The sequence below is a fragment of the Crassostrea angulata genome, chromosome 5 (assembly GCF_025612915.1).
Source record: "Crassostrea angulata isolate pt1a10 chromosome 5, ASM2561291v2, whole genome shotgun sequence".
NCBI lineage: Eukaryota > Metazoa > Mollusca > Bivalvia > Ostreida > Ostreidae > Magallana > Magallana angulata.
The window spans coordinates 13,775,220-13,798,146 of NC_069115.1; the positions used below are offsets into that span (position 1 = coordinate 13,775,220).

At 32.0% G+C, this 22,927-nt stretch overlaps 2 protein-coding genes across 2 annotated transcripts; both read left to right on the forward strand.

The window, feature by feature from the left end:
• Positions 1–2,007: 2,007 nt before the first annotated feature.
• On the forward strand, positions 2,008–9,863 carry LOC128184007 (uncharacterized). Its single transcript, XM_052853279.1, has 3 exons — positions 2,008–2,878; positions 7,175–7,267; positions 7,699–9,863. The coding sequence occupies exons 1-3, from the start codon at positions 2,020–2,022 to the stop codon at positions 8,094–8,096; spliced, it is 1,350 nt and encodes a 449-aa protein (XP_052709239.1). The 5' UTR covers positions 2,008–2,019; the 3' UTR covers positions 8,097–9,863.
• A 2,937-nt stretch (positions 9,864–12,800) lies between these two features.
• On the forward strand, positions 12,801–22,380 carry LOC128184009 (uncharacterized). Its single transcript, XM_052853280.1, has 2 exons — positions 12,801–13,582; positions 19,974–22,380. The coding sequence occupies exons 1-2, from the start codon at positions 12,883–12,885 to the stop codon at positions 20,372–20,374; spliced, it is 1,101 nt and encodes a 366-aa protein (XP_052709240.1). The 5' UTR covers positions 12,801–12,882; the 3' UTR covers positions 20,375–22,380.
• The last annotated feature ends 547 nt before the right edge of the window (positions 22,381–22,927 follow it).

A 22,927-nucleotide genomic window follows, 5' to 3' on the forward strand; every position in this document is an offset into this window, starting at 1 on the left:
CTTTAAAACTTTATCCACTCGGCTATGGAGTAAGTTACATGTTGCAGTCGATAAAACCCTTTCATTAAAACGAAATGTCGTTTCCATCAGCGGTCAGCCATTTTGTGATGATGTGTTATTCCACCTTAATTCCTTTCGAAAGAATGCGTGGTTTGGCATATGAACAAACTTTAAATAGTTTTAATAAAAGGTGCTTTGTGATAAGTTTGGTTGAAACTGGATATCTGGTTCTGAAAAAAGTAGGTGATGTGAAACGTGTCTAAAATATTGCACAGATGGGCAAAAAATGAAACACTATTAACTTATTCCATTAAAATACAAGCATAATATACTAAATGTATTTTGTTGAAAACGGTGTACAGATATCTTCCAAGTGTCAGAATATGCAAATACTTAAACTGCTACATGTACATGTATACATCAATTAATTAGAGCAATTAACAAAAAGATCTGGGAAACAGTTTGGATAATAGAAGGAAAGGACAAGTGAAAAGCTGCCAATATGACAGCAAACTGGGTTTTCGTTTATAATGCGAACTGTATCCATACTACCTACCGTATCCAGTGAAATATAGTACCTTATATATATGCTATATTTTGCTTGTATTTTTTTTTTCATGAATTATTAGAAATCAGAATCCTTGCAATAGGCACACCTCTGATATAAGTACAATTGATCTGCAAAAGAACAACTTCCTATCTTGAAAACTGTAGGAGGAGTTAGCCATAAAATGAGGGTACCCTATATGCAATATTTTGCTTTAAAATGGCTAAGTTCAAAAGCTGGCATTTTTTCCATAAATTATCAGAAATCAAACCCTAGCAATATGCACACCTCTGATAGACGTACAATTGATCTGCAAAACAAAAACTTCCTATTTTATAAACTGTAGGAGAAATTATCCGTACAATGAGGGTCTTTGGGCAGCCGCCCGCCTGATATTTTCACGGATTATTCCGTTCGGAAACCCGGTTAGAAATTAACCTTCTTTGAAAGACCTGCATTTTTAGTAGTTCAGCAAATATGAATTAGTTTGAATCGTTTTAATACTACCATATCCCTGTATTGACATTTTTAAAACTATCTGCAACTTAATTTTCTATTTCATAATTTAATAGTGCAAAATACTATTTGTACTTTGAACATGAAAGACATTTTTAATCCAATATTATTTGACAAATTCATTCTATCTACCAGAGACAAATTCTAACTCGTTCTGCGAAAATATTCTTAAGAATGAAAGCGAAACAGGTAATAAAATATTTATAAACATTTCATTTATATTCAAAATAGCGGGACGTTCTTATTTTTTCTTTGCAATTTGTGAGCCAGTGACGTACTTTTTAAAATCGTATATCTGGCGCTTGATTTAGGCAGAAGGAGGGGAAACACTAGCTGATCATAAACGCCACTTTATTTTGAGACTGATAGCCGATAATATACATAATGTATGTGCGTTAATCTAAAACTCCTCATCATCAAGAATGTGAACTACAGTGTTACCGTGTCAGTGTTAACATGTAATTACAACTTCTGGAACGGCCTCGCATGAAATATTGATCGTAGCCTCAAGCAGACAAATTTTTTTTAAAAAAATATATAATTAAAGGGTATTGTTTTTCAGTGGTATTTTTTTATTTTCTATATTTGCATTAGGTTTGCATGCATAATAAGAAAAGCTATAGCTTTACCCTCTGTTGATAAAAAAATTCAAACCAATTTCTTTTAAAGAGTCTTCTTAACTACATGTATGTTATAAAAAAAAAATAACAAAATATTATTCAATCATTTAATATGAATGAATTAATATGACCCCCCAAAACTAAGATTTTATAAACATCAATAGATACGTCAGATTAAAAGAATAACTACCAAAGTACAAGAGGTCAAATTGATAGTTGTTTATCATATGTTAGATTATAAGAATAAATAGCAAAGTACAAGATATTAAATTGATAGTCGATTATCATATACTATTAGATACGTCATATCTGTGCATTTATAAAAAGCGTTCAATAATGTCGCAGCTTAGCAATTCTGGGAATTTATTTTTGTTTGCTGTCTTTGTATGGGGAGTATCAAGTCGCTTACTTGCTTCTCGACTGGATGTACCTACTAGTACTTCTAAACCCTCAACTAGTGCTCGACCGTCTACATATTACAACTTCTTAACTAACCGATGGATAACTACAACCACAAAAGGTCCTTTTCATCCATATTCGCCAACATGGCCTTACAACTTCTTTACTAACCAATGGATAACTACAACAAAAGGTCCTTCTCATCCTTATCCAGCGACTTCACCTTTCATGTACAACTACCTTACAAACCAATGGATAATTTCAACTAGAACTACTTATCCACAGGATACTATACCCAACAAGTACTCTAAATCTCAGTGGATTAGTGAGCCGCGTGTGAGTCCTACAGCATCTCAATATTCGACGACTACTGCTGAAAAACTCGTGTCTAATGAAGCCACATTGTTGCATCAAATTCTTATTCAGGAAACCTCGCTCAGAGTTGAACTACAAAAGACAGTTTGGGATCTGATGAAGGAAGTCGAACAAATGAAGAAAAATCAAATGGAAGAAAAGTTTAAACAAGACATCGTCAACCAACAATTGATTAACAACATCACCTTGTTACGCAGCGAGAATAAAAAACTGAAAGACGAACTATTGATTCTTCAACAGCAGACACCAAATAAAAGTTCAAATACTGACCTGCACTCTAACCACGACTTCACAAATGTTTCAAAAGAACTGCAGAGCTTTAAAAGGGAGTTTAGATATTTTTCGTTAGGCTTTCTTGATATCCAGCAGGATATTGATCGCATGAACACTCAGCAAGAAAATGTTACAACCGCCATGAAAGGTAATAAAATTTAAGTCTATTAATATATATTTTGGAATATCTCTTTTTTAAGTTCGCATCGATACTATATCATTTTGGCAATGATCGAATTTAGGTATACATTCATTTTGTGCTCACTTTGTTATCGCAGAAATACAAATATATATGCAGAATTTTTGCTTTTAGAAATTTTTTGCAAAACCAAAAATATTAATAACAACAAATGAAAATGGCTACGTTTTTTTCTCATTATTGCACATTTTATGACATGCAGAAATCGAAGGGGCTAGAGTATTTTTGCAATTATTTTCTAACTATTAAAAACATTACAACGTTATCATAATGCAACTTTAACTAGACATGAATATCAGGTAAAACTTAACTTTAAGAGTGCTAAAAATATTAATTGTTTAAAGAATTAAGATCAATTCTATGTAAGAATCAATGATTTATAAAAGGGTCTGGCCACGCATGGTCACCAATTTTCCTTATATTTCATACATGGACACACCTAGGTGTAAAACGCAAAAAACCACTAAAAGTTGGTTGCTATGGGTAACTGTTACCATGGTAATCGAGGCTAAAAATGGGAAAATAGCAAAACTTACCTCCTTTGAAGCCATATTAGAAGGTTTTGCCCACTAATGTAAACTATCAAAGACATTAAACGGCCTTTTTCCTATTTTCAATTATTTAATTTATATAAGAAAATTGATGGAGAAACCAATACTTTTAAAATGTTACCATGGAAACCGATACAAATTTTTGAAATCAGTTTTCTGCGGTTTTTTAATAAGCCCAAATGGGAAACTGTTAAATTTTTACATCCATTTAAATGTTTATGCAATATACATTTTATCATGAAAATTGACATCCGTTGCTATGGCAACAAGGCCAAATATTAAGAAAAACTGAGAAATTTAAGATTATTTTGATATGCTTTCATTCCTGATTTTAGATTTTTTTTGCAATTGTTTTAGTTGGAACAGGTAAAAATATATCTAAATTTTCATTATACACCACAAAAACCTTTGTTATGCAACAGAGAAGTGTTGTTGCTATGGAAAATTAAGTTGCGTAAAAAATCACACAGAAATTCTTACTTTTTGAAAAGTCCATAGCAACGGCAGTTATTTTTAGAAAATTTCAGAATTTTTTTAAGTGTCTTTAAAGTTAAGGACATACTTTATTTTTTCTCACCATTTGATTTTATATATTCATTCATTATATCTGAATAATATCCATTTAAAAATGCCTAAAAATGTTATAATTTTCCTTATTCTTAAGCTTGTTACCATAGCAACGGTTCTCAATTTTCATATTTAAATTTTTGATTGCACAATCATAATAGTGTTTACCAAAAAATCCAAGATTTGCACTTTTTATTCAAACTAGATGAAGAAAACATATTTTAAAATTTCTGTTTAGTAACCATGGAAACGCTCTAAAAATATGCGTTTCTCCATGAATTTTTTTGTTTCATTTGAAAAATGACAACTATTTTTAATAATACATTCTACCCTGGAAACCCCAAGTTCTGCACATTACTCACAATATGTTGTCAAATAAGCATTAAAATGCCATTTTTACATCTTTACCCTCGGTTACCATGGCAACGGGACCACATAGCAATAAACAAATGGTGTTAGGCTTTTTTACTCACCAAAGTCTATCAAATTGTCAAGTATGAAGAAAATCCATGACTATGCGTGGCCACCGAATTTTGATTCTTACATAGAATTGATCTTAAGTAGCTGCGACTAATTGTATACATTATTGGAGAGCCTTTAGTTTGTCAGGACTTTTCAGTTGACAAAATGCATAACAAGAGGCCCATGGGCAACATCGCTCACCTGTGGAACAATATGTATGATAAAATCAGCTTAAGGTTCTCCGATCCTCAGCCTCAAAGTTTTTTTTTCATCATAAGAATGATATTTTTCTTTCATCTTTATAACTGAAATGATATAAAATGATTTTTTTAGAGAGTATCAATGCATTTTACAAAGTTATTGTAAATTTGCCTGCGATGGAGAAACAAGTTGAGTTAAAAAAAATCCGAATGCATCGATTGGCTTGAACTCTATACCAAGATATATATAAGTGGGAGTGTTCCGTGGATCCACTACGCCAAGCATGCAGTTGTGTAACTGATGGTTATATAAGCAGTAGAATACTAAACTAAATTTGTCTGTATAAAAGTCAGATTTATGGTACGAATAAAAGAAATCCGGATAATTTAGAGTTATCGAGCTTTGCTGAGGATCGGAGATCGTAAATGGAGTCATGATACAAACTACATGAGGATGCTTCCACACAAGTTTCAGCTTTCCTGGCTAAATGGTTCTTGAGACGTAAACTTTGAAAATTTCTCAAAATTTTTCAATAATTTCTAATTATATACCCTTGAAAAAGGACGTGGCCCTTAATTTTCACACATTTGAATACCCTTTGCCTAAGGATGATTTGTGACAAGTGTGGTTGAAATTAGCCCAGTAGTTCTTGAGTAGATTTTGAAAATATAAAAAGTTTACGGAAAGACGGACGGACGGATGGAAAAACGGAAAGACAGATGGACGACAGACAAAATGTGATCAAAACAGCTCACTTGAGCTTTCAGATCAGGTGAGCTAAAACTGTTGTTCATATCTGAAAATCGGTTTATCAATTTGATATGTTTCTGATTTTTTTTAGCTTTATTTGCCATTGCCTTTTATATTGTATGTAACTTACACCCCTGTCACACCGGAGCTGTGTCCTCACAACGATTCTGCTGCGTCCCTAAATAATATAAAACGCCAAGGTAAACGCAGTAGAGTCTCCTACAGTGCCGTAACAATGCAACGGCATCTTTGTCCGTCGCGGTTGGATCGCCTTGAACATTTAGAACGCCATGCGACGGCGCGCTCTTTGAACATGCACAAAGTACGCGCCGTGGCTCTGCGTTCTGATAAACACGCCGTAGAAGCGTAGTGAGGTCGCCGTGACAGCTCCGTAAGATTTCCAACAGCGCCACGAGAGCTCCGTCGGCGCGCTCAAGGAACGCAGCTAATCGCAGTGTAGACGCAGTGATAAGTCAATTGCGCTTGCACGGAGACCTCACAGAGTCCTTTGAGATCCCACTGCGTCTCTATCGCGCTCTCACCGCGCATCCACAGCGTTTGAACAAGTTGTTTTTCATTTGGCTGCGTTCACAAAGCGACCCCAAAGAGCTGCTGCTACGTTCATCGCGCTCTCGTGACGTTTCTATCGCGCTCCAACGGCGTTTCTAGTGCGTTGTCATCAAGACCACGAAAACTTGAACAATGGCTGTTGTGAAATAGCAAGCGATGTAATAATAATCAAACTGGATGTTGATGAATATGTAAAAAGTAGCATTTGCTATTATTCTAAGACCTATCAATGGACGTAGATGGAATTCACGCCATTTGGTTCTGATGTTTTCACATCTTTTCTATGTTTTCTAACAACTAATAACGGATCTTTTTTGTAGACCTAACTACTATGAGCTTTGTCATAGTCCTTCACAAATTGTTTATGTTTAGAAGTAGCTATGTTTAAATTACAATGTACCTTTTCAGAATATCATAACAATTTTTTAATCATTTATTTACTAGTTGTAAATTCTAGTTTGTTTCCCATACAATTATACAAATTGATATTAACCTACCAAGAAGTAAAGAACGTCTTGTGCACGCAGTCAGCGCGCAGAGCACGCCGCGGACGCGCGGTAAAAACTCCTAGCACGTCATGGGCGCTCGGCGGAGACTCAGCGAAAGCGCAGTTAATCGCCAAGTAGAACTCCGTGGAAACGCAGTTACACGCCGTGGGAGCTCCGTAAGAACGTCTCGGTCGCCGTCAGGACGTCGTGATATCTCCACTTGTAAAATTTTCAAATAAAACTGTACATTTTTTTCTGAATTTTCCTTGCGATCCTACGGCGATTCCATGAATATTACAACGCCGTGAACACGCCGTGGGGACGCAGCTTAGCTGTATTAAAATGAAATATGTACTGATAAACTATGCATTGTCATAAATCTTGTTGTGAAGGATATTCAATAATCTGCCGGCATATCTTTCTATCCTAGCAGGAATGCCTTTTCAAGCAATATGATATCAGATCAAAATTCATACTTTTGATACGACCCAATCGGTAATTGCCCAGACCTATTTTTCAAAAATCTTATAATTGTTACGTCCTAATAATAAAGGTTGAAATTTACTATCCACAAAATTCCGGAAAAATGACAAAACAATGTTAACTATTTTTGGAATATACTGTATATGCTTGTACTTGAATGCAATTAATTTCAGATGTCCAAGATGTAAAAGACATTTTAGTCAGAATTCAGCACAAACAGTTTGAATTTTCTACGGACCTTGAAAATTTGAAGACAAATCAGACAGGTGAGACCCGTTTAACAATAGTAACAACAGTAAATATATATCGATCACTGCCAAAAGTAGAAAATATTTACCTTTACACAAAAAAAATATACCGCTAGGAAACATTTATATCATAACGAAAAATATATATCGCTACTAAAATATATATTCGCACCACAACAGAAACGCAAACCTTCATTCTTTAATCATTTGTCATCCGTTTGATAGCTAGTTACTAATGAAAAATAGAATGATTCTTAAAAATTAATTGTATGATGGTGTATTATTTTACGTGAAATATCATATCATTTTAAAACGTCTACATATGATCTGAAGTGTAAATACAAATTGATTTGATTCAGCTTATTTTATGTTTCACATAACAAGTACACCTAAATAAATATTTGAAGAAATATGCACATGTCTGAATTAAAAATACATTTATTTTGTAGATATGTTAGTAAGAGTTGCTTTTACAGCTACGCGTACACAAAGCCAATCGTTTACGACTGAGACAACGCTCGTGTTTTCTAATGCTCTTACCAACATTGGTGGTGGTTACAACGCTGTAACTGGTGTATTCACGGCACCACTCGGCGGAGTTTATGTTTTTATTTGCAAAATAACAGAAAGACAAAACAGTGTTGGGCCTACCATTTATTTTGTGAAGAATGGAGCAAACCAGGGTTCTAACGTAGGCACCGAAGGACCTTCAAACTCTTTCAGGTCCTCATCCAGTTCAATTGTGTTAGAACTAAGTCCTGGAGATAGGGTGTGGTTGAAAATTCACGGAAGTTATTATACAAGAACTCTTGACGGGGACCAACTATTTACAGGATTTATGCTGTGACACTTGGTATCCCAACCAAAGCAATCGAAGAGTTTGAGAAAAAAAAATTACACTACTAGTATGATACTTCGCATTTGATATCATGGAAAAATCTTATTCTTAATGCCTTTAATGAAACAACCTTAATCATTGTACAAATTAAACACTTGTGAATTATTTGACCGCAACGTATTTTGTTCTCTTATGCAAATTGACAACGCAAATCCACATGGTGGCTGTACATTTTTAGCTGTTTTACGTACACGAAAATCATATGACTAGACTCTCAGTCAGTCATAACATGCCTAAACATTCACCACATCTTTATAGTTTTATAGCATTTTTATGTAATTGCATGTAAATTCATCTCAAATCAATTACGTACATGAATCAGAATTCCTAAACTAAACAGGTTTGCAAACGCAGTTATTATACTGTTATACTTTCGATATCATGTCGATAAAATTGGCGTTATATTGATAAACAATTTTCATGTTTATCGATAAATATGAACACTACAGTCAATGATTTATGGGTGTTTGTTACGATGTATTAATAGCAATAAAAAAAATTACGATAATCAGAAGATTGCATAAAACTTCAGAATTCCTTATGCAACTGTACAGTTGTAGCAACGTTATTGTTGACAATTAAATGACACGTACGTGTCTCTTCTGCTAATATGATTAAAATTATTTGTCAAGACACAATATATGCTTGATATAGGCTGGTTATAAAAGTATACAAGACTAACTCGACAGAACAAAGGATTGAATGAGTTGTTGAAACACTTACTAAATTAATGTATTTAACGACGAAAGAAAGAATAGTTTAAAAATATCAGCACTGACATGATACATGAATGTTAACAATTGTCAATGTTCTTCTATAAAAATAGTTTTCAGTTCACATTGTTTGATTAAAAACTACTTGTCGTTGTTTTAGAATAAATCCTGGCATTCTGTAAAAAGGGTTACAAAACAAAAAAACCGCACGATCACGCACGTTAAAAATCGCAAATCAATTTCCCTGATACACGCACGATCCCGCACGTTACACGAACGATCACCCACGTTACACGAATTATTTAACACGGTAAGCTTGTTAACAATAACGCTGTTACCACTTTACGTCCTCTATAAACGACTACATTTTGATTTTTCAGATTTTAAAACAAAATCGATAATCATTTGGCCGATATTCATATTTAACGAGAGAGAGAGAGGGAGAGAGAGGGAGAGAGAGAGAGAGAGAGAGAGACAGACAGACAGACAGACAGACAGACAGACAGACAGACAGACAGACGAGTTAAAAAGAGATAAATATTGATGTATTTAAGCATGTAATGTAAAAATGTAACTACTCACTGAGTACAAGCTACGTCTATCAGTACTCGTAATATCAATTTTTGTTAAAAATGAATATAATTTAAGTAGAAATCTTATTGACAATTACATGCATGTAACCTTGCATTTTGAAAAGAAAAAAAGTTGACGATGCTTTATCATTTCAATGATTATGGTTAATAAAAATCGCACCAGAAAAATACAATGGAACGTGTTAGCTAACAAAGCGATTTGAATGTTGACAAATTGGGATTGTAATTTTCAAGAACGCTTCTTACGATTGTCGATCCATAAACCATATCTTACGCGAATTTTAAGGAATAATCATTTATCCTCGCAATGAATGTTATTAATTGTTTAAAAAAAGAATGTCGTCAATGATCATTTATCCTCACAATGGATGTAATATATTGTAAGAAAAATGAATAAATAAAACTTCGTATTACGAAAAACAGATTTGAGATATTTTTTTAAAATTTATGTTTAAATTATGGTTTCATTACGATATTAGACCTGTGTGTTTAGCACAAGTCGGTTAGTTTGAGTACTACATAAAAAAATAAGTGACCCCGATTATTTATGCGCTACTTTGACCTCATGGACCATGCTGGTGTTATGCAGGAACAACAGCGGATTGTGCAAACAATGTTATATAAGGGAAAATATTTGCAAGTGTAAATATAGACATATAAACAAATGGCGTTATCAGTATTCAAATATATTATTAATATTTAATTGGCTGTGATGAAGTAAAGTATATGCATAATCATCATTTAATTATCAAACAAAAACACATTAAATAGACCATAAACAATACACCCCAGCCAAACACTTTACTCAAACAGTTGCGCCTGGTCAGGAAAAAAAACCCTATTATTTTCAACAAATAGTTGTAGCTAAAAAGAACACTTACATGTGTAGAAAGTACAGAACAGGAAGGAGAAGAACAAATAAGCATTCAACAAAGAGTAATTGTACGTGAGAGATTTGTTAAATAAAAATTCACATTGTAAATGTAAAATTCTCCCATTAACAAAGCAATTAAGGCAGAAAAGCGAATGTCGTGATAGTTTAAACTTTGCTACTACTTTTAACAGAGAAAGTTTGATCAGGACGGAAAATACCGAATTATGTTTAAGTACCTTACAGAGAAATTGTTTAATAGGTGTAATGAGGTCCTTAAGAATACAAGTGTAAGGCCGAAATTAAAAATATTTATGTTTCCCCTAACGCGACCGACCCAATTAAATCCCGCCGACTGAATTGGGTTTTTTTTAACCACAATTAGTATAGTTTTACACAAATTCATTTTTATGAGACCCAAATCTTTTTCGTTTTACAATCATTTTGTTAGCCTTGATCATCAACATGGAGGAAATACTCGCTTTATTATCGGTAACTTCGCCGGAATTTCCTCAGAAAGAGAGGTTGAAGTCGTCCCGTATTCTGAGTTCAAGATCGTGTAAACTAACCCCAAAGACATCAGAATGATAACCATTTAATTCAAAAACATTTCCACAGCCTCAGTTAACCGCTTTTGTGATTAATAGTTTGCGAATGTCTCTTTTAATTGCTACAATATGAATACGGGTGCTGCAACATATCAGTTTGTAGCCTACTGACAGTAGACTAGTAATGTGCATTGAAAATTACAGGCGATGTTTATTACTTTTAGCGTTGATATTACATTTATTTGGTAACTTGTAATTAGTTAATTAGTTTTCCAAATTAATGTTAAAATAATCTATATAATAAAAACAAAAAATAATCTATAATAAAAACATCTGTCTAAAGTTATTTTAAATATTAGAATATTTTGTAATGACTATAATTAAAGTGAAATTGGGTAAATTTACAAAAATCTTTATTATATTATATCTAACTATTGTTTTCTTCCCTGGTATTATATTTCTTTGTATAGACATATTTTTGTTGTCAAAGAAGGATATTCTCTGCAGGTGTAGTGATTTTGTTCAAACTTGATATTGTAGAATCATTAATATGACTTTACAAACACTTACATTTATTACATTACGTTGCCTTTATCAAATATTATTGTTTTAATATACTAAACTTATACATTTTATAAACCAAATTTTGAAAAATTAATTGATATGTTGAAGTATGTACATTATCATTAAAATGATATTTAAGGTTCTCCTATCCTCAGTCTCAAAGTTTTTTTTTTCATCATAAGAATGATATTTTTCTTTCAACTTTATAACTGAAATGATATAAAATGATTTTTTTAGAGAGTATCAATGCATTTACAAAGTTATTGTAAATTTGCCGGCGATGGATATAATGGAATAAAGAAACAAGTTGAGTTAAAAAAAATCCGAATGCATCGATTGGCTTGAACTCTATACCAAGATATATATAAGTGGGATTGTTCCGTGGATCCACTACGCCAAGCATGCAGTTGTGTAACTGATGGTTATATAAGCAGTAGAATACTAACTAAATTTGTCTGTATAAAAGTCAGATTTATAGTACGAATAAAAGAAATCCGGATAATTTAGAGTTATCGAGCTTTGCTGAGGATCGGAGAACGTTAAACATAGGTTAACATGTACATCGGCATACAAATGATTCGTGCACATCTAGTCATTGAATCAAACATGTTTATTTAAGATAAACAATATCAAATTGAGAATTCGATATTAAATTGTTATACATTCCATTAGTACAAGTATATGCATTTGTTTTACAACTGGTCATATTTTTAAGTTTTGTAATTAATTAAAGAATTTATCGATATTCTTTTTTTCAGTTTTAATTTATAATATATATTCAATTTCATGTATGCTTGGCCGAAAAAAACCATTTACCTACCTACCTACCCAACTTCAAAATTTAGGATCGTGTTAGGGGAAACAGATATTTCTAATGATAGCCTAAAAAAAAAGTTACAAAATTTTGTACATAATATGATTTAATGTACCATCTATTGTTTATTCATCGATTCCGCTACTGTTTATATTTAACTAATACAACATAAATTCTTAACAATAATAAAAGTAAAATTTCTTTTTGTTAAGTAATCTTTCAAATGCTATAACATGTAATTTAAAACACATTCATGTAAAAGTTCAAGGACTCCCTACTTAAGACTTGCTGTTTAGTTGCACGAAACTTGTAAAGAGATGTACAGTAAAACACGCTTATAACGAAGTCCCAGGGACGGGTAAGTTAACTTCGTTATAAGCGTAATTCGTTATATCCGTCAAGTTTACAACATGAAATAGAGACTTGGGGAATGAAATTCACTTCGCTGTAAGCGTCAATTCATTATAAGCGTGTTCGCTATAACCGTGTTTTACTGTAAATCGTTTATAGCACAGTTCATACTTAAGATCGGATGGAAAAGAATCAAAGTACAAGTGGTTGTTATGTTTTGTAACATCCAGATCATGTAACAGTTGACGGTGTCTCTATGTAGTCAGAGAAAGTCTGATAAAATGGCGCAGTTTGCAGTCTTGTATATTGTCTTCCTTGGAATCGTGGGCCACTTTTCTAAAATCACACAATCAGCTGGCTCGCCATCCTTAGCAATTTCGCCTTACAAGGATATGGATTTGACCAGTGGACTGACCTCTACGTCTATTACAGCTCAAAAAACAGTCATGTTATTGCACCAAATTCTTCTTCAAGAAACATCCCTTAGGATGGATCTAGAGAAAACTGTCAGAGATTTGTTGAACGAATTCGAACAGATGAAAAAAAATCAAATGGAAGTGAAAAAGGAACAAGACATAATAAACCAACAACTGATTAACAACATCGCCTCGTTACGCAGCGAAAATCAACAATTAAAAGATGAGCTTGGGCAAATAGTAAACAACAGTTTTTCAACTTTAGGAATGCAAACTTGCAAATGTGATCGTACAAACATAACAAGTGATCTTCATGATTTTAAGAGGGAAGTTAGACAAAATGTTTCACTTTCCTTGCTCGCCTTTCAAAGGGAAATGACCAGCATTAAAGTTAGCATTCTTCAAACCAATGACAACAGAATTGGAAACATATCAAGAGATATGTTCAACATACAGTCTGCTTTCAAAAATTTGTCGAGCTTTATTGATAGTAATATACAACTTCAGGCATCTTTCAATGATGATTTTCTGGTACAACAACAGAATATCTCTAACATGATGATAGGTATGTAACGTGTCTGCTGTGGAATCATTAAAAATCGCGTTGGCCAATTTTTGTGGATTGCTAGAATTTTACAAATTTATGGGGACGTAATTCCACAATTTCATTAGAAAAGGGTACCCAATAACTGTCAATATTCGTATTTGCCTACATAAATGGAAAAGAAGTAATTATTGGCAGTATTATTAATATAAAATCATTGTATTTGTTTCTTTCATCATCTATATAGTATAATATGCATTATATAATCATTGAACAGGAATTAAGTAACATAATTTGATCGAAATAGCCGGATCGTTGCCAGGCGCGGATTATTACATATAGATCAAACTCGATGCGATGCTAAGTACATGTTCTAGTATTTCGTGCTAGGGGAATCCTCGTTATGGTAAATTTGTTTTAATCCTTACAACCCAGCGATTTTTTGAAACATGTTATTTTTGCTTTTTGTTTCAAGGAGGCATATTTTTGAAAATCCATATTTTGGGGGGAAAATTGAATACCTCCGAAATTTAAAATCTGCTCGGTAAATTCTTTGGATTTTATGTCATGAGCCCCTGGTTTACCAAATTTAGTACTTGTATGCAGCGTGACTAACAAATGTAAACAGTTTTGTTTTTTTTGTTTTGGTTAGGTTCAAATGGATAGTATTTTTATATGCATATTTTTAAAACATTATAAATCAAAGTGCTAAACAGTACCGGAATGCCGTTGATTTTATATTGTTGGAAATCATGCGATAAGATTTTAAGTGGGTCACTATGAAGTTCCGATACAAGTTTTAACATTAACGTTTAAGCTTGAAGTTTTTATCGTGAAGTTTTGGTTAACTCGATAGGATGCATATCGGCTTTCAACTGAAGTTCTGCCAAACATTCTCGAACATACCTTATGTTTATTAACTGTAATGTAAATGTGTTTTAAAAATTGATATGGTGAATTCAGAGGAAGGTACATTTTTAATAAGTAAAGTATACGCTGAATAAAATCACCAAAACGAATAAAAACATTCAACAAGTTGTGTTGTAAAAATGGTGTATGGTACTCCAATGCAAACCGAGTCTCAGAGTTAGAGTACAACAACTTGATAACGCGCGGAAGTTCTGCACGAACAGTATACTGTAATACTAATATTTAAATCGATACTCAAGTGCAGAGATCTGACGGAGTTGGGCCAACAACACCAACTTCACTATTGTGCGGGGTTCCAGCGCAGCCAAACAAAAACCACTTTTCACTAATGTGCGGATTACCCCAACCGTACTTTTTCTGGTCTTAATTTACTGTAAATTCTTCATTTAACGCGAGGAATTAATTTCTGCGTAAAATCGCGAGAAGCAATCCTCGCGGATTTTAAAATCTCGCTTTTATTTTTCAGACAGTTTCAAACTTTAGGAAATAATAAGAAAAAATTGGTAATCGCGATTTTATGATCTCACGAGTTGATACAAAACCGTGGAATCGCGGAATTAAGTACTCGCGTAAAATAAGGAATTTACTAGTAATCCCCAATCATTCTTGGACAGGCATTGCTATTTTCGATAACAAAAAGATGTCACGTAATGACAGGTCAGGTAAAAAATATTCTAATCCACATATAGCAGTTAAGATAAGTTCAAAAATTGATTTAATAGCAATTATTTAATCTGTAGAGAGATGAAAAAGATATCTGATTCACAGACCACAATCGGTATGGCTTACATTTTTGCCTCACGAAAGCGTTTTTAATTTGTTTATATACAAATTATACGCACGATTCATTAACTACGTATGGTATTGAGCAGCTGGTACATTTAAACTTAATTCTAGTTAAATTTAGATATATCTTTAAACTAAAACAAGCTCAGAAAATTAACATTATTTGTGTAAGGCAAGTCACTATTCTCACTTTCTTCGAATAGCAATGCGTTTTATTTTAAAAATTGGTCTCTATAAGATGATCTGAAATAATACCAAATTAAAACATTAAATTTTCGCATGTCAACTTATTGCAACCATGTGCATATATAAAAAGTGTTTAAACTCAAATTGTGTCGAGTATAACACAAGCTCAGTTAAAATATATCATTACTGTCTTGGAATACCAAAGTTTATCTTTATCCCTATGCATTGCTTTGAAATAAAAAAAATTAAACCAGCAGATATAATTTAGATAAAAACAAGTGTTTAAACTCATATTGTGTCTCGTATAGGAATACATATGAAATTAATAAAATTAACTTTCAATTCGGTTTACATTAAAGATAGCAGGAATACTAATATCCCGAAAGAAAACTGAATACGTCATGCTTAAGGGGCATGGTCACGATTTTGGTCACAAATCATTTTTTCGATTTTAATGCTTATAATGTATTAGAAAGGCATTTTTAATAGGCGACCAAACATTGAGTCTCAGTCGTTGAGTAATAAGCGAGTTACAGAGCTATGTAAACAATGTTTTTGTTTACATTTTGAATGCTGAAGTGATCTTCTAGTTCTAGACCGAAAATGAATGTTAAACGTTAGGAACCGTCTATTTATGTTATAAATGAATACGAAGATAGCCAAATTAGCTTCAAAAAGATTTTTTTACTGGTATATTCCACATATGTAAATAAAATAGGGCAACGAGCCTTGTTTACATGACAAATAACTGTGAGCCCTGTGTCTTGCTTATAACTTAACGACTGTCTATTTTGAATTTCATTTGATCATTAGAAATGCATTTCTAAAGCATTGAAATATTAAAAACAGAAAAAATAGAATTTGACCAAAATCGTGACCATGTCCCTTCAATAACAAAGTCATTTGTAAATAACCACCATTAATCGCATGTTTTAAATAAAAAGTAGGAGAATAGCACTAGTGTCTACAACTGGCATTCACACATTTGTTAAGTTACGAAGTTATATTTAAGTTTTTTACTATAAAATTCTAGTATTTTCATCATTGGGTATGCATATTTTCATTATAAAATCACCGATATTTTCATAATGAAATCTTAATTTAATACATTGAGAACCAAAGGATAATTTCATTTTAACAGGCAGTGTATTAGAATATTCCTTTTGTCGTTAGTTATGTTTCTGAACAGTACTGATCTAGTAAATGATTTAATTGTTGTCATTATGTCGTTTTATTATCAAATTCAAAATTCAGTAAAACGCTTTTTTTCATCTAACAGTACAATCGCTATATTAGTTTGAAATAGAGATATAATTTTTCATTTTTGTTCAGATAGAGACATTTATTAAACTTGTTCAGCATTCATTTTCTCAATTCTTTTTGCGAAGCTTCCGGGTTTGATTATACGCTTACAAACTTAGTTGGATGCTACTTTTTTTTTTCTTAATGTTATCGATCAGAGTGGGTGATAAAGAACTATAGGTAGATAAATATTTGAAAACGTTACACGTGTAAATTGATACTAACATTCATATTTGCAATTGGAAAACAGAAAATTAAACTCAAATTTTTTTTCAGGATACCGATTTTAGTTTTCATTGCGCATTGTTTAAAAACTTCGCAAATATACTAGAATTTGTGTTGTGTAAAAATACCTATGGTTAAAAAATGAACAGTTTTGCTGTTGTAGTTTTTTTTGCAGTAAAATCAAAATCGGCCTCCCTTAAGAGTCAGAATTAGATAAAGGATCTATTGCGAATAACAATTTATTTGATCTAAAGGGGAGATGGAGTCCTGAAAAAAACTTTTAAAACTCAAAGTTTTTTGTTATTTTCTATATATCGCACATATTTCTAAATTTTTCGAATTTTGCATTTTGAACCTATCATATTGCTCTTGCAATTTTATTAATAATCTTCAAAGTTGGCGAAAACAGCATTTTCTCAGCAAAATAGTATATTTTGCATGGTTTTTGGCCTAGATATCCTTCAGAACCTGCCTGCCACTAAAAAAATCTATGATATTTGAATAGGTTTTGTTCAAAGGAATAAATTAAGGACGTTGTATACCGAGGGTTTGGGTTCTCAAATTCAGATTGTTATAAAGTTCAATGTCATAAATAAAATTGTTCTAAACACTGAAAGTGTTTAAGATATGAATTATTATTGACATACCATTCAATATTTTCACTTTGTTATGGAATTAGGCTCAAGCAAAGTTAGGACTTTTAGCAAAACAGAAGAAATTTGAACTATTTTCAGATTTTGTTTTTCACTGAAATATTTTTGGTAGTATTGTAATATTCATAGTTAAGATTTTATTCGTTATTCAACATATTTTTGCTTATTTTAACTCATTTTCAGTTGGTTTTATATCACTTTTTCATTAAGATAATTGAATGGCAATTGCTACAAAAATATTGACTCCATATCTCAAAATTTTGATCATTGACCTTATATAAGTGCCTGCAGAGAAAGATCAATATACTTAGTTTCATGCTATAAATGTTTTGGTATCATCATCATTCAGTTCTTTGTTGAATTAAATAAAAAGTTGGTAGAGATCTGATAACTGATAAAGGAAATTCGGACTGGAATATTTAAATAAAAAATGTGAATGAAAACTTAACGCTTTGTGTCTGTTTAGTGTCATTGCCATTCATAAACTTTATTTCATTTTTTAAAGAATTTAGCAATTTGTATTGTTTTTACAATTAAGACAATTTCAATCATGTAAATTTTTTAAAAGTTTTTCTTAACTGTTCAAACAGTAACTCAACGGCCAATAACACAAAAAGGAGGTCATTGACCTACCTTTCTGAAAGTGAAAAATAGTACTGCGATCATAGATCTTTAACACACATTAGATGGTGTTTCATTATCATCGATCAGTGGAATTCTCCATTTATTCTGAGAAAACGTATACCGTAAGATAAAATGGGGTCGAATTTTACAAAAAAACGGACAAAAAACTGGTTTCTATAATATTGGTCTATTTTTCCAGTGTGTAAGTTCTGAACAGCTCAGTAGATTAAACCACTAGCTATGTAACACGTGATGCTTTTTGTGCACTGGTTCAATTTCAGTTGTGGGCATACTTATTTTTTTTAAATTAACGACATTTATAAACACCTCTCCCTTTTTATGCAGAATTGTGCATTTTGGATATCTTATATCGATCTTCTTCCTTAAATGCACATTTGCTCTACGAATTAAAGATATCAATGGAAAAAAGTATATACTTAGGTACATGTAAAAGCAACAACCGGAACTATACAGTGTAAGCACGCTTTGTTTGAGGACAAAAATCACTCTGTGTTACCTAAAACGGGTGCCACGTAAAAAAAATCATGCTGAGCAAAAACTGTTGCGTTTGCTTTTCCAGAACATCAATAGGAAATGGTACAATTGTGAGAGGAATACAATCAAGAAAAAAAACCGACCATAACTTATACTGCTCGGACAACGACTTTGACACTTTTTTTTCAATCACTATACATTATTAGAACTAAAACCTATGAGTTTACTGTGTATGGTCTAAAATCAATAAGTGGAACAGAAATCGATACTTTTTTTTATAAAGACAGAAACCAATACCAATCCTATAGGTCTATTCAATTATCATTCGCAATAGATCCTTTATATATTTTAGCTTCGGAGAAATGTATTGATATAAAAACATTTCATCGCTCAAACTTTTATCACGCTTGCAAGTTAAATCATTACCTACGTTTGTTTTTGTTTTTGTTTTTTGCTTTTAATAACACTTGTATTTAATTACATCATTTCGATATTCTTATTTATTTATTTATTTTTTTTTTTCTTCCAATATTATCGATCTAATTGGGCGATGAAGAAATACAGGTGGAGAAGAATATTTTTAAAAATTCCATGTGTTTATATTAAAGTTACATTTGATTAATATTTGCGTATTAAAAACAGAATAAAACTCAAAACTCAGAATAAGATATACTTCCAGCTCCAGAGAAACGCGAAATTATATCATGAGCATTTAATGCGCAATTTTTTAACACACTGGCAAGTAGAAATCGAATTGATTTATGTTAACATCAAAAAACATTATTATCATATTGTGTGATGTTAATATATTCGTCTACGTAGCTGTGTCTTTAATTGGAAAGGACTTTCAATGCTTTAGGGGGTTTCAAATAGTCATCTCTCGTTTTAGGAATACTTCATATAAAAAGGGGTTGACAAGAAAAGGAAATTCCACAAACGACAAAATGTTAATGGATTGATTTTTAATTAAAACAAAATACAGTTTTATATATGGAATCTATCTATCTATCTATCTATCTATCTATCTATCTATCTATCTATCTATCTATCTATCTATCTATCTATCTATCTATCTATCTTTCTATCTATCTATCTATCTATCTATCTATCTATCTATCTATCTATCTATCTATCTATCTATACGATATCATAATTGGTCTTAAGATGGTTAATATTTGAATAGTTATGTTGTTTTTTTTTTACATTTGCAGGGACTTCCAAAAAGGTTGCTTTTTCGGCAATTATTAAACATTTTACATCTCAAAATGAGCAGACAGTGGTCTTTTCCAAAGTTCTATCTAACGTTGGCGGTGCTTACAACAATCAAGATGGCGTATTCACAGTACCAATTAGTGGGACATACATATTTTTCTGTAAGATAACCCAAAGCTCAAATAAATATGATATGCTTTTCCAATTTACTTTAAATGGATCAGCCATGACTAATAATATGGTATATGGAAGGCCAGACCATGCCTTCAGAACATCATCAAACTTGATTGTACTGCAGTTAATCCCTGGTGACAGGGTTTGGATCAAAATGGTTCTTGGCGGTCGGCACTATAGCTATGGAGCTGGAGGAGATCAGTCTTTCTCTGGATTTATGTTATAGAACTTTCGGTTACCCTGTAATATACAATTACTATGTATAGTCATAGACTGGTATATGTTTAATCAATTCATTGGATGATTTTTTGCATTAATTTGCTTTAAAGTGACACTTATGTTTACTTAAAATACTCTCGATTGCATACGCAAATATATTTGGATTGCATGAGGAACAAATGTAATGTCATAATTTTAAAGACATTTATTATTGGAGCATATTGTGAATTACCATATGGATCTATTCGTATTAACACTCCATGTTGTGAACATTTTGATATATGTGGGGGAGACCGTTTTAAAATGTTTCCATTTTATAAAGTACGCGAGAAATGTGATCACCATGCGACGGGCAAAATACCTATATTATGTAAAACATGTGTACAGCCATTCGACCAGTTCCGAATCTGCTGTGCTGGTCACATACGTGAGCGATATTTTGAAATCCTTATTGTTTGTCAAAGAAGCCCAGATACCTGCAAATTGAAATGGACCATTGATATAGTTTATCACTGCAAGGAACATTGTGAACAATTATAAAAAATCTAAACTTGTCATTTTACCGGTTACAATTAAGACGTAGAGTTCCGAATAGCTTAGCGGTTCCCATACAATTCGAACGCGGGCTAAAAATTTGGACCTAGGATTTAATTGATTGACCAGAAGATAATTAAAAATAAAAACCATCCCAGTTATTGGCATTTCTATTGAAAAATATATGGTAAAACAACAAACCAACAAAGTCTGATACCAAGAAGAGCAGAAAACAATAATTCTATTTTATATCTAAAACAAAAACATTGTACTCAATATATTCATGTGCACCACTTGATTTAAACAAATGAGTTGAAGTACATAAATAAAAGTTACAAAAATGAATATGTGATTAATCATAAAATAGTACTAAATTCCCATGAATACTGAGATACCATTATGTAAAATGAGTCTTTAAAACTTGTAAAATCAAAATAGACATGATGAAAATGTTTTCAATTAATAGATTGGAAAAAACATCATTTGGCATTTAATGATGCATATAATTGTTCATTGTTGGGAGTTGAACTATGTTCAACCTGCCTAGACTGTCACGCAAACTCAGCGCAAGAATAATTTGTATGGGGCGAACTACTTAATAATGTCAATTTTGTATTCCGCGTTCAAATAATCCGTGTTAATCAATGTTGACAAGAAATCATATTGACGCAAGCGTCAAATGGGCCGCAAAAAATATAATTGTTGTATGAATCATTGGTTGTTTACATAAAAACACCACAAAAAAGAAAATAAGAGTTGGTTTTACTAATTTTCATGGTAAATTTTAATATACTTTCAGCAACTTGTTTTGAAGTTTAACATTTTACTATTATCATAAAGAATCAATTTCGTTACTGTAAGCATTTCTAACGGAAATTGTATGATCATTGCCATAGTATGAAGTAATGGAGAACACACTGCATGATTTGTACGTTACTCTAATACAAAGTTCAACTCATTATTTTTCTCCTGGAGATTATGTATTTCAAACCATTTTGGTTTTTAGTTGTTTCATTGTATTGAATGAAAACTTAATGCATTAGTTTAATATATGATTTCAAGGGACCTCATAATAAAATAAAAATGGATTAGTTCAAATTTTCATTTCTGTCATATTCTTGCGTAAATAATTGATATAAAATTAAATGTCATTTCATGATATTTTCTACCACTTTTTACATGAAAATATAATAAATACACACGCAAAGTCATTTTATTTGACATGGCACATAGAAATTCAAATATATCATTTATATAAAATTTAATGACATTCAGGTCATTTAGTATTTCAGGTCTTTAGTATGTCCCGCATGCCGATCCTGATGCATTGTTTTGAAAAGAATGAAGAACTCCGAAATTTTCCGAATAGATTATAGTCTCGACAGAGACATAAATAACATGTTTAACATGTTATTTATATCTCTGGTCTCGATAACAACGCGCCAAATACGACAATCTACTAAGTATGACCTACTTTTCATTTACGAGTAAAACAAAAAATATATGACATTTTCTAAAAGGCATAAAACATATTTCTACATGCAAATTTACTTTTAATTCATAAAAATAAGCATAGTATTAATACTATTAAACTAGAGCAAAGCTCGTTGCAAAGCAACGAGTGGGCCTTCCGTTAATGCCGGAAGTAAAGCTTGGGGTCCTGTAAGAAGCAGAGCTCTTAAACCAATAACACAGTAACTAAAATAAAAAGATGAAAAAATCGAATTATTCCTGGTTCGACTTAACAAAATCCGAATGATTTTAAGTACGAATTAACAAAAACCTTTCTGATTTCAAGAACGACTTAACAAAAAAATTCGGAATGTGTTCAAGTACGAGTTAACAATTATTTTTGGTACGAGATAATTTTACTTTGATCATTACGCTATTTTTTAAACCAAAGACGCGGAAACAAAATTTCCGGAAAAATCAATTTTTAAACCCCGATATCTCTATGATGCATCGTCCGATCTAAAAACGGATTTCAGTTTTAAATTAAGCTTAATAAAAGCTCCTTTGTTGCTTT

Bases quoted from the DNA above. Each gene is read 5' to 3' on its own strand.
- LOC128184007 (XM_052853279.1), top strand. From the start codon at position 2,020: ATGTCGCAGCTTAGCAATTCTGGGAATTTATTTTTGTTTGCTGTCTTT. The intron at 2,879-7,174 runs GTAATAAAATTT...AATTAATTTCAG, and splicing joins TGTTACAACCGCCATGAAAG to ATGTCCAAGATGTAAAAGAC. The intron at 7,268-7,698 runs GTGAGACCCGTT...TTTATTTTGTAG, and splicing joins TTTGAAGACAAATCAGACAG to ATATGTTAGTAAGAGTTGCT.
- LOC128184009 (XM_052853280.1), top strand. From the start codon at position 12,883: ATGGCGCAGTTTGCAGTCTTGTATATTGTCTTCCTTGGAATCGTGGGC. The intron at 13,583-19,973 runs GTATGTAACGTG...TTACATTTGCAG, and splicing joins TATCTCTAACATGATGATAG to GGACTTCCAAAAAGGTTGCT.